This window comes from Vicia villosa, unplaced genomic scaffold (genome assembly GCF_029867415.1).
Source record: "Vicia villosa cultivar HV-30 ecotype Madison, WI unplaced genomic scaffold, Vvil1.0 ctg.003122F_1_1, whole genome shotgun sequence".
In the NCBI taxonomy this organism is placed as follows: domain Eukaryota; kingdom Viridiplantae; phylum Streptophyta; class Magnoliopsida; order Fabales; family Fabaceae; genus Vicia; species Vicia villosa.
This window is the reverse complement of record NW_026706117.1, coordinates 175,107-188,370: the sequence shown is the minus strand read 5'-3', so window position 1 is coordinate 188,370 and position 13,264 is coordinate 175,107. Positions and strand designations below refer to the sequence as shown.

General features: G+C 33.5%; 1 protein-coding gene across 1 annotated transcript; it reads right to left on the bottom strand.

Annotated features, from left to right (window-relative positions):
* Positions 1–282: 282 nt before the first annotated feature.
* On the bottom strand, positions 283–1,138 carry LOC131640427 (auxin-binding protein ABP19a-like). Its single transcript, XM_058910823.1, has one exon. It carries the CDS (start codon positions 1,081–1,083, stop codon positions 448–450), a length of 636 nt encoding a protein of 211 aa, XP_058766806.1. The 5' UTR covers positions 1,084–1,138; the 3' UTR covers positions 283–447.
* Between the last annotated feature and the right edge of the window lie 12,126 nt (positions 1,139–13,264).

Genomic DNA, 13,264 nt, shown 5'->3' with positions numbered 1-13,264 from the left:
TTAATGATAAAGTTAATATCATTTACTAAAGTACCCTTATTTTTTATAGGTAGTAGAGTAGTTGAAAAATGTGAAAGTGAATAAATAGGGGTATAGTAGTGGAAAAAATGAATAAATGTTGCATTGGTTTTCTAAAGAGACATTTATTTTGAGACATGAAAAAAGTGCAAATGAGACACTTATTATAAGACGGAGGGAGTATATTAGAAGCACAATTATATTATTATACCTTTAGTACGATGTAAACACTATAATGAGTCGCGCACACAAAAAAATCAAATATTCAAGAAAATACACATACAATTTATTCATTTCTTGTCTCAAATTTCTAAAGTTACATTCCTTCAAACAAAAAACTTGACTCAACGAAACAAATCCAACAACAATTGAAACACAACACACTAACCCTTAATCCGCACTCTTTCAAGAACATCAACATGCATTTTTTTAACCACTACCTCCAAGAACACCTTTAAGCTTCTTCACCACAACAGCATCAAGGAAAGTAGTTTGAGTAATAAGCTCAGTAGGAAAATCACTCTTAAACAAAGCGAAATCCAATATCTGTAAACCAGGATTAGCGCTACTAAAGCTAACAAAAGCAAGTGCATTAGAACCGCCACTGTTAATTTGGAAATGCAACAACCCTTGAGGGAAAACCATAACATCACCTTTGTAAAGTGTTTCAAGGTAAACAGTATTGTCTGAGGAAACAAAACCAGCACAGATTGTTCCTTGAACAACAACCAATATCTCCGAAGCACCCGGGTGAGTGTGAAGTGGAATGACTCCACCTCCAGCTAAGTCTAGACGCGCAATGGAGATTCCAAGGCCGTTTACACCGGGAAATTGTGCGTCGAATGCAGGTGTAACGGCGGCTTTGATAATGTTTGTGGTGTTTCCACTTGTGGCTAGGCCGTGGAAGACGAAGTCATCAGCGGTTACTTTTTTGGGTGTTTTGCAAGAATATCCGGCCGGGCCGTTTGGTAAATTGTAATCTGCTACACAGAAATCTACTACTGATGCATGGGAGTGGGAAAGAAGAGAGAAAATGAAGAAGGAGATAGTGAGAAACATCTTCATTTTGTTTGTGATAGGGTTGTTTGTGTTGTGTGTGTTTATGTGGTGAATTTGGTTCTGTTTTATAATAGAGGGAGGAGTGGATATTTTTTGGTGCTATTGAATTGCTTCAACATGTTGTGTTGAAAGGATAGATATTTTGAGGTAGGAATGGTTGTTCACGTGAAGGTTTAACTTTTTTTCTTTGGATAACAAGAAGCATCTTTTTGTTTGAGTTTGGTGCATGGATGAAGTTTGCAATTGCACCTCATGCTTAAGTATGTGTGTTTTAATTGAATTAGATGTTTTAATTTACAAAGTATGTTTTAAATTATAATGCCCTACTAATATAAGATATATACACTGCCATAGATAATAATTTTAAAAAATAAATAAGTCGAATCTTATTACATATGTCAATCTCATATTAATGTCGAATATTGACATGTATCAGACATTAAAACATCTTTATTCAGAAATGTCAGATATTTTAAGGACTCGGACACAATGCAAAAACTGCTTCTTGAAAACCCTAATGATAGAAAAGTGATAATAATAACATACAAAATCATAAATTCAAAGTAAAAAATAATTGATAATCATTTACTATTCACATAATGTGAATAGGGGTGAAAATATACTCTACATAGGTCTAGACTAGACCATACTTTTTATATAAATAGAAAAGGTTTAGAATTTTTTATAAGCCTATTTAGTTAAAAAATTATACCACATGTCAGCCAGGCTTTGGCTAATATACATAAGGATTTACTTATGCACCATGCATAAGCATACATAAGTCGTTGGATCATATTTTTAATCCAGTATTGAGTATTGACTATTGAGTGATGAGTATTGAGTATTGAGTAATAACAATTGATGTCTAGAATTTGATCCAAGGGTTCATAATAATCTATGCACAGTAACTGCACCCCCAGATGCCATATAATTTTTTTTAAACCTATGAGATCAGCCTACTTAAATAAATATGAATAATTTTATTATTATTATATCGTATGATGTCTTATGAATTAAAATATAAAAATCAATGTTAGTTATCTTAAAGAAATTATTAAAAATAAGATGAAATTTTTTTTTTATGAACAATGTCATAAGTTACTTCTATAAATTCTTTCAAACAAATAGTATTGCAAAATTTATGCTATTAGGTAAACTCAAATAAGTTAATGCAAACAAGTATTTAATCTCATTGATCTTTTAATTGATTAGCCTATATAAAATTGAGTTGAATGACTTATTTACAAATGTTAAAATGAAATAGGTTTTTAAGTAGGCCAATAGATCAATCACACCTTTAAAGTAGGCTAATAGATCAATCGGACCTTCAAAAAGACCAAACGGCCAAAAAATAAACCTACAATAAACTACTAACTAGACTTAAAGTTTAAATTTTTTGACCGAACAGAGTAAGGCTTGATAAAGCTACCTCAGCCAACTTATTCTCACTCGTAAATCAGAAGCATGTATCCTCCATCCTTAATTCCACATTAATTGGAGGTTTCGTGTACATTCTAATAAGTCATATAGTAAGAATTTGAGAGGGAAAAAGTGTAAAGCAAATCATAGGTGGTGGTCCACAGTACAGGCACATGGTATGAGGGAGAAGAAGACGTTGTGACAGCTAGAATAGACTGAGCCCTTTCTGCAAGTCTCAATGAAATACTTATATATGGCCATACATGTATTTGTGGTTATCTCAAATTCCCTATCTTACAGGGCACCTCATTTTTACTCAACCAGGTAAAACCATATAGTAACCACAAGTTCTCTTGTAAAATATAATTTTACTCAACTTACTTTGTATTTGGTTATGAGCTTAACAATTTCATCAGTATATTTTTCCACATGTTTATATTTTATTTTATGTTTTCGAGTGCTATCATGTAATTATATATTTATGTTCTATTTTATTTACAAAATTTGGATTTTAATTGAGTCTTAGTGATTTAATTAAGTAAATTTTGGAGTTAACCTCATCTTTATTTTCACACTAAGTCATATCTTAGACTGTGATTGTCCTATTGAAACTTTTGATCACGCAAAAGTTGACAAGTAGGTTATGACTATTTAATCTTGTAATAAGTCAATTAATATTTAATGGATGGAACTCTTTATTTTTTATTTTTTTCTATTCGCATCGGTTTCGATCCACCACAGGTGGACCACTAATCCGGCTCGTGCATAGAGGCATGCGCACTGGCCAAATAAGATTGTTCCGTCTGGGAATCGAATTCGGTATTCCCCGAGTACGTTCTTGGATGAGACTCTTTATTTAGAATTTAAAGAATTTTACTCATTTCATCATTGCATTAGCACTTTTATCATAATACATTAGCGCTTATAAATTACTACTATATTGACAATTTTAGCGCTTATAAATTACTACTATATTGACAATTTTGTGTTTGGATTTTTCACAAAAACCATGCTTCTTTATCAATATTTTTGAAATGTTCGCTAAGATGTAAATTTTGCATGCAATTTTACTGATATTTTTGTAAAATGCGGTATCTTACATGTATTTTACCAATATTTTTGAAATTGCCAATAAGAAAAGCTTACTGACAGTTTAAAAAATACAGATAAAAATATATGTAGGATACCATATTTTTCCAAAATGCCGATAAATATATGGTCATTGTTAAAAAAATTTTTACAAAATATGGTAGACCATTTATTTTGTATTATTTTATTTTTGCTTTAGTGAGGACTAGAGGAAGAGCCAACAAGATTGTTTGTATATTGACAAATAAAACAGAGAGAATAGTTGCAAAGTGCTTTGATGTAGGTGGCAGAGATGACTGAGAGAAGTTATATCTTAGAGCGGGTAGACTAGTCTCCATCGGTTCTCACCATAGGAGGATAGAGCAGTCTCAATTACCCCACACTCTACAGCTTAGAAGAGGTAGAACTGGACGGGCCATAGATCTTTATATCGAGCCAGATGTTGTCATTATTGATAATGTATAGTCAACAATTCGGGATTATATTGAGTTTTCTCTTCAGGATGATAGAGAGGTTCCTCTTTAGGTGATAGAGAGGTTCCTCTTTAGGTGATACAGAGGTTACTATTGTACCTGATACGAAGGTGGCGGCTTAGGTTGATACAAAGTCGTCTGTACACACAAATGGAAGGTTCATTGGAAGGCCCTATGACCATACCTTGCTCACCTGGTATGTCGATCATGTGTCATTTAGATTATGGTAGGGAGAGGTATAAATATTTATTTTTTTCATTTATTTGTGATTAACTTAAAGTAACTAAAGATTTATACTCTAATTGCTATAGGATTGCGCCCCGTTGAAGGTGTTCACCCATGGGGCGGAGTTAAAGAAATTCTCTGATATGTGTCATACCCCAAAATTTGCCTCCTTCATTTCATCCACAATGACTCAAAGATTAGGGTTCTATCTAAACAACACTCCCTTAATCAATAGCCTCCTGAAGCTAGGGTTTGAGTTTACCTTGAGGAAATCAATAAGGCAAGGTTCTCAATCAAGTCTCCATGGTCCATGATGATCTAAGATAATTCTATGGCAAAGATCAAGACCCAACTCCAAAAGTTACCTGCTCAAACAAACTCCAAGATTCACAGTAAACTAATCAAACCTAAAAGTCAACCACAATCAAAGCATGGTCCAAACCTCTGATCTTTGGTCAAACATCAAGTATAAGAGTATATCCATCATTTGATCAAAGTTTGATCATGATTTATCAATGGAAACTCAGAAATGAACAAATGCAAAAAGGTTCCAATTAGGGTTTCTTTAGGAGAAAGTCAACTCAACTTTGACTGGCCATAACTTTCACATGGAACATCAAAAATTACCCACTCAAAGCCTATTTTGAAGGAAATTGGATTCTCTACAACTTTATCTCTCACAAGCCAAGTCTAAAAATGCTTCATTTGAGAGGTATGATGCAAAAGATTACAGGTCCTTTTCAAGCATTCTTCAAAAGCAGTTTTTTGTCAAAGAGGATATGATCAAGATAAAAGCTCCAAAAGAAAATTATGTTCCAAAGTGGCTTATAGAGGATCTCTCGAGGTTTCCAAAAAGTCCTAAAACTCCCTCATAGCTTAAAAATTGAGTGAGATATGTTTGGTCAAAGTTGGGTAATTTTGTAGGACAAAATGTGAAATAAAGGAGGTTCAAATTGAATTTTTTGCAAATGGGCCTATACTTGTATGACTTAAACTTGATCCACAAGTTATCCAAACCATGTGCCACGAATTTTATCTTTTTATTTGATTTATATATGATTTTTATTTCATTTAAATGCTTTAAAATAATATAATTAAAGAAAAATCAAGTATTATGTGAAAAAGATTCACATTGACTAATTCCAATCACAATTATGTCAAAATTATAATATATTTTCGTGCACAAATAATGGGAAAAAATTGGTACAAAATTTGACAAAAAAAGAAAGTCTCCATTCAAGTTTCAAATCAAATCTTCAAGCCTTGGCAAGATTGGATTCCAAAAGATTTCTGATTGTTTTAAGTGACCTAATTCACTCCCTATAAGTAGAGGAGAGAGTGCACACGAATAAGGGTTGGGAATTCTGTCCAGAAGTGCACGCATAAAGAGCAAAAAAATCACCAAGAAACTTCAATTCGGTTTGGAAGAATTAGAGCATTGCAAGAAGAACAAAAGGTTGCAAAGGATTCCTGAGATCATTCTGAAGGTGTTCGGATTGCTACGCTTCATCAACACCCCCAGATTATTCTCCAATAAGCCAAAGTAAGTCATTCTAATTCTTGGATCGATTAGCATGATGTGTGCATATTCATGAGGTCTTGATCATATATTTTTGCTTTGCCTGATTGTTGTGTATGTTTCTGGAACGTTAATTGAATTATTGCGCACTCTAGGGTGATCGGCCATGGGAGGCCGATTCAAGCTTTTCAGGGTTTAAATTGGGTTTTTCTCGTAGGGGTAAAATTAGGGCAAGATAATAACATGGTTAGGTTCGTATGATGAAAACGAGTAAATATAAGGGGTCGCGCCATATTTATTTGTACGTGTGTGCTGTTCGTTATTTTGATAGGTGTGTTTGCTACGAAGGAATTCGTAGCTAAAGCGTAGCAAAGATTTGCAGGTTTTTGTGTCTTCTTGGGGAAGACGATGAGGTGTCTCCTCACCACTGGTCCATTTAAAAATTGGCGCACGTATTATATTGTTTTTTCTTGTTTTTTATATATTGATTCACAAGTGTGTTTTATCAGATGGTGTGTTTGGTTGAGTTGGCTGGACGCGTGTGTGTGAGGGAGAGGTCACAGGTTCGAGCCCTCCCTCCAACATTTATTTTTTCTGATTTTTATGAGATCCCATGCATCCAGGGCCTTATGTATCACCACACGCCCTCAGATCTGGCCCCTTAATTCACTATCCAGCTAGATCCTACGCATCTGGCTGAATGATCATACCATGAACCCTCACGAGTGCCACACGGGATCACCCAATTTCTTCCTTAATGGGCCAGGCCCTTGCTATCAGCACCCCTTTGTTTTCTTCCTCAAAATTAAATACACCCCCTTGTCACATAAAAAATAAATAATAAGAATTAATAATAATTAATAATTTTTAATTGTTTGTATATAATTATTTTCTCCTCGATCCGATTATTATTATTATCAGTCGCATTGACGAGAGATGAAAATTAATTGATTTAATTTTATTAATTTAATTTAACATTAATATTTACCCTATTTGAAATTCTCTTATTGATCCGATTAAATCTATTGATCGTCGTAGATAAGAGATAAAAATTAATTCATAAATTAATCTGTCATCGTGTAATAACTGAATATATTGGTTATGAGAGTTGATGGTAAAAAATAATATTCTTTATCAAAACACATTTTATTTACTGCCCGCGACGATCAAATCTATTGATCTGAGTAACCAATAATACACAACTCTATTCGTTAATTATTATGATCAAAACTGTTGATCATCGCACCTAACGAAAACATATTAAATCAGGGTTGTACGCCCACAATCTTAAAACACTTCCCAAACCCTTTTCAAAACTATGATAAGGCAACTCAAAAGCCTTCAAACCATATCAGATCAAATTCCAATCCTAAGGCGTACAACCCTTATTCCGAACTACGTAGACTCTGATCCTCCGTAAGGAGGTACGTAGGCACTTGGCAACAAGGCGAATCCCCTCCCCCATAAATCTCATTTTTGTCCTGATTTTATTTCTTTGAATTACAAACCTTTAATATTAATAATCTTGCTTTCAACCCTATTAAGCTGTCTGTTACCTTTCTTTATCTTTTTGCCACAAATCTTGACTTTGCAATGCAAACCTTAGGAAAGGGTTTAGGGTGCCTAATACCTTCCCTCGACCTGAAATAGTATCTTACCCTGAATCTTTATAACTGCGCGAGGTTTCCTATTAGCCTTGGTAGAATAGGTGGCGACTCTAAAACGTTTAATTTTAGGGCAGGTTGCTACAGCAGGCGCTGTAACACCCCAAATTTAATTAAATTGGTTAATTAAATTATTGAAGGATTTAAATATGGATTTAGTGGAATTTGGATGGCCGATATTATTTTAAGGGCATATTTGGAATTATTAAATTAAAGTCGGATAGTCGGAAAATAATATTAAGAATAATATTATTAATGATTCGGAATTATTATATTTAAGGAATTATTATTATAAGTGATATAATTGATTATTTGAGTTATATCTCTTATTGGGCCTAAATTGATTTTGAAGAAATATTAAACAAATAGAGGATTTAAACACTAAGCCCAATTGGTTTTATATTAGGGTTTTAGAGATTTGGGGAAAGAGAGAGTTGTCATAATGAAGAAACAATAATAGAAGAGAAAGAGGCAAGACTATGGAGAAGAATAAGAAGCTTGAAGATTTTCATCCATGGTGTCAAGTAAAGATGCAATTAGAGACCCATTGAGTTGCTTCTATTGATAAGGTAACGGTGGGGTTCTCTTCCTATAATGGGGCTTATGAAATTTTGTATGTGGGGAATTAGATGTGTGAATTTATTGCAATTGTTGTGTTAAATTGCTGCTGGAAAATTAAGAACCTGTGAGATATTTTGTGTTAATTGCTGCTACTGTAGTTTGAAGTTGCCATGTTAAATTACTTCTGGAAATTGAAAATATTGGATTCCAATGTTTAAAAGTTTCTGCTTGTTGTTCATTAATGTTGCTGCATGGACGGCGGACTCATGCCACGACGACGTCAAACCAATGATGATGACCAGCACACGTTTTTTTTATTTCGTTTCAGCTTCCTTCATTTTGTGTGGTTTGGTTACTAGTATATGGTTAATTACTAGTATATAATAACATTATTTTAATAACATAAAGTATAATATTGATGACTTTTATTTTTCATTTGATGCTATTTCACTGGAAAATATACATACTTTTCTTTCATTAAAGAATATATATAGATATTTATAGTATATATAATATATATAAGGGTCATGCTAACGAGTGCCCCAGGGGCACTCTTTAAGCATTCTAAATAAAGAAAATATTCTTTCAAAAGTTCACCATTTCAATTTTCGATGCATTAATTACGCATATTTCCAAGAAAAACTTACTTTTTAAAGTTATTAAAGAGTGCCCCTAGGGCACTTGTTAGCATTTCCCTATATATAATAGTTATAAGGATTAAGATATATTAGTATTAAACTTGAAATGAAACGGAAATCAAGTTAGATTGGAACAGTAGTATGCTACAATGGAACATAAAACAGTCTCGTTTGACCGAAATAGCTAAATTAAACGGTATAATTAGTTGTCCGGATTTTGATGGAAATTTACATGGTAGCTAAATTTAATTAGTAGATTAACATGGTGGTGTTATTTTGTTGAAATTGTGATATTTTACGAATCGACTGAAGTTGTGTTTGGTTCAAATATTCTTTATAAACAAATTATAATAATTTAATATAATTGTCAATAGAGTTGTTAGAGTTGTCAATAGAGTTGTTAGAGTCGACAATAAGTTGTCAGAGTTGTTTTGAATTATTAAGAGTCATTTTTATTTGTTTTGAGTAATTCTGACATGTTTAGAGTTGTCAGTGTATAACGTCGGTGTTTGTTTTTTTATTGGAACCTTAACAATTCATATCTTTTGAACCGTAACTCCGTTTGAGTCTCCGTTCGAGGCGTTACAAAGCTAGCGTGATATTCTTTTCAATAAAAATGGTCTTGAGCAATAGAATGCTAGAAAATTGGAAATGGAATAGAAATAGAAGTGAATTAAATTAATATAGTGTGATTATTAATCGGTTGATTAAATTAATAGTTGAATTAATTTCAATGTGTTTAATTGATTAGAATACAATTTGGAATTAGATCAACTATTTGGTTTGTTGGTAAATTACGATATTTTGAGAATTTATCCGTAATTGTGTTTTGACTTGAATATGTATGTTGAGAAATATATATTATTATGTCAATGATGTTGTTTTGATATTGATTCTCTGTGGGTAGTTGGATAGCATTAATTTTAATGATTAATTGCTTGATTTTAAATGTGTATGTTTATATATAATTGGCAAAATGAGAATTAACATGAGATAGTATGGTTACTAGTGTTAATTGGATTTTGTGAATCGTAATTGATTAATTGGCCTTTTATATGTGAATGATATGTATGTGTTGTGAATGTTGTGTACAATTGGTGGATAATTCATCGAGTTGAATTATTGTGATATGCTAAATATTAAGATGGTAGAGATGATCTTAATTGCATATGTTTGTCAACATTATACATGCATTCATGCCATGGTGTGCCTTGAAACAAAGGTGGTTTGCTTTGAAACAAAAGCGGGGCTTGAATTCTAGAGTGAATTCGGAAAGCGGTAAGCTATATGTTTACATTTGGTGGCTTTGATCTTGTCCGGATCTGAAGCGTGGCTAGATTCTATATGAATCGGAAGCGGTGGAACTTTGGGTCCACATTGGGTACCACATGCATAGAGTCACATGTCTTGCATTGAGTCACATTGAGGTTAAGTGATGTTTGAATATATGCATTTATGTGATTGTCATGTGTACATGAGATGTGATAATTGAAATTGGTGATGTTTTGATATATAATTGGTTAAACGTGTGAATATGTGATAATGATGGATTGTGTATATATTTGGGATAATAGTATTGAATCTTTTGAGTATTATACTATTGAATTTTGTGCTTACTTGAATATGTGAAATTTATTAGATGATACTATTTACATGATTATGACTTGTTGTGTGATGAAAAGTATGTGAGATTAATGAACTGTAGAAGTATGATGTGTATAGTAGCTATTGATACTTGTGATGTGATGATTTTATATGTCTGAATCCTAGCATGCAATTTATCATATGTCCACTTATATGATTTGATATCTCACCCCTTTCTCTTGTTTCGCCGTTGCCTTTATATTGGCAACGTGCAGGTATTCAAGTATAAGATTTAGTTGCTGTTACTCGAGTCGGTTGTCGCTCTGATACGTAGCACTCTGGGGGGAACGATTTATATTATTATTGATGTTGCTATTTAATTGTTTCATTTTGGTTGGACAAAATGTCAAGTTAACTGAAGATATTTTATTGAATACATTCTTAAGTGATTTCAGCTGTGTTTTAATAAAATAAGTTATTCTATTTCAAAGGTGCTATGTATCCGCTTTATGCGACGAGGTGATTTGTTTTGTTTAATTATGTGACGCCTCATTTGTTTATAAAAAAAATTTGAAACTCTAATTTATATATATTTGCCGGGTAGAAATGGGGTGTTACAGGCGCCTCTGCTGGGGAATACATTTAATGGTGAATACTATGCCCCTATAGGTTTTGGCAGTGTTTAGGTTTGGCAAAATTTTAGGGTTTGGCTAATTTTTGCCATTTTTAGGGTTTGCGTTTATTTTCTATTTTGTTTTTTATTTTATTTTATTCAATTTGTTTGTTTATTTTTTATTTCATGCCTAAAATGTTCATTTCTTTATATAATATATTTGTATCAATTATATATTTGTTATAACTACACTGCTGGGATTATAAAATTGTAGTTAAGCCTAAGCGTGGGAATTATATTTAAGACCAGAGGGGAATTACATCGCCTACGAGTCTTATTATAATTCCACTCAGAGTGGGTTAAATCTCCAGAAAGGTCTGATATGAGGCTCGACCTTGTTGAGGGCTGGACTAGTTATTTAGCTGATCTCTCTGGGAACCTACCCCTAAAATTCAAACCTCATGGAAAAAATGAGTTGTTCTAAAATCCAAAGAGACAGAAAGTCTCGGCGGCTACGAACGGTCCCATGAGACCTTCTAGTACATACCCATGGGAAGGGTAGGCTCCCCGAGCTGCTACGTCGAACTTATGAACCTAGGGCCTATGTGATTATATGCTAAATATATGATTTATTGTTATTATTATTTTTGTTTGTTTTTGTGTATACTTGTTTGCATGCATCATTACATCATATGCATATTTTTTTTTCATGTCTTATGTACAGGTAAAAAAAAAGAAGAAAAATAAAAATAATAATTCTTTTGGTGAATATTCAGGAAAATGAGTGATAAGAAGCCTATTGTCCACCTTGCTGTCTCGGTGCCTGATATCAAAAAACTGAGGATAATAAAAGATAAAATGTCATCAAATGGTTTGAACAGGTTTGTGGGCCGCTATGGTGATATCCTGGATTTGCTCAAGGTTAAGGTTCAAGAAGAAGCCATCACTGCTTTGATTCAGTTCTATGATCCTCCGCTTAGGTGTTTCACGTTTCAAGATTTTCAGTTAGCTCCTACCTTGGAAGAGATGGATACTATGCTTGGGTTCTCGAGGATTAAAAAAGAATTTTATACAGGTGCTGGGAAGAAAGTTGAGATTTCTGATTTGGCCAAAGCCTTAGAGGTGCCCGCTGCGGATTTAGAACCTAATTATAAGACTGATGGTAATGTACATGGGATTCGGAGAACTTATTTAGAAGCTCAGGCTATGTTTTATGCTCAAAAGAAACAATAGGACATTTGTGGACATTTTTTGGCTCTTTTAATTTTTGGTGTTATTTTGTTGCCAAAAAAGGCGGAATATGTTGATCATGCTGCTGTTCATGTTTTCACCTCCTTCAGGAATTCAAATGAGGATCCGACTCCCACTATTCTGGCTAATATTTATTATACCATCCATGATCGATATGAGAAGAAAAGAGGAATGATATTCTGTTGTGTCCATTTATTGTACTCATGGTTGACTTCCCATCTTTACAAAGCCAATTATTTGATCAAAGATTTGACTAGGCATGAATGGTCTCAGAAATTAAGGGCTCTCAAAGCGAATTCTATCTTTTGGTTTGCAAGAAAATTGAACTCCAAAAGAATTATTTACAAATGTGGAGAATTCAACAATGTGCCTTTAATGGGAACTTTAGGTTGTATTAATTATAACCCCGTGTTAGCATTGCGCCAATTGGGTCATTCTATGGATTGCGAGCCTTCCGAACAACAAGTAGAAGAATTAATTTTGCATGATAATGGGAAAGGTAATCCGAGGACATTAAAGAAAATCATTCAAGCTTGGAAGCATGTTCAAATAAAGACTTATGGGCCAAAGAATGTTATTGCTAAGGAACCTTACACTAGATAGGTTCAAGAGAGAGTTTGATACATTTTGCTTCCTTTTATTGTGGATCCCACATACAATCCCGATTCTCCTGATTCTGTTTCTCTATCCATCGAAGAGATAGAAGGAATCTTGGCTGCCCTAGAGGCGTCCCGTAAGGAAAAGGAAAAATTAGAGCTTGACATACATCGACATTCCAACGAAAAGAGCCAACTACGCCTCGATCTTAAAGATAAGAGCCAAGAGCTTCAAGCCGCTAAGGAAGAAAATGATAGACAAAGGAATAAAAGAAAGCGTGCAACCGAAGGAGTCTTAAGTTCTAACTTTGATTTAATCGCACATAATGACTTAAGAAGGTATAGAAATTGCAAGGTGGAGGAGGCGTTATGAAAAGGCTTCCCATGATAAAGCAGAATCCGAGAAAAATCTAGAAGCTGTGGTTTTTGAATTAACTGATAGAACTAAAGATCAAGAGGTAGAAATAAGGTATATCAAATTTGATCTTCAAGAAGCCCGCAATTCTGAACAAGAGGAACACACAAGGAGATTGACTACGGAAGAAGCACTTTTAC

What these genes read in the sequence shown, in the direction of transcription:
- LOC131640427 (XM_058910823.1), bottom strand. Translation starts at nt 1,083, where the DNA reads ATGAAGATGTTTCTCACTATCTCCTTCTTCATTTTCTCTCTTCTTTCC.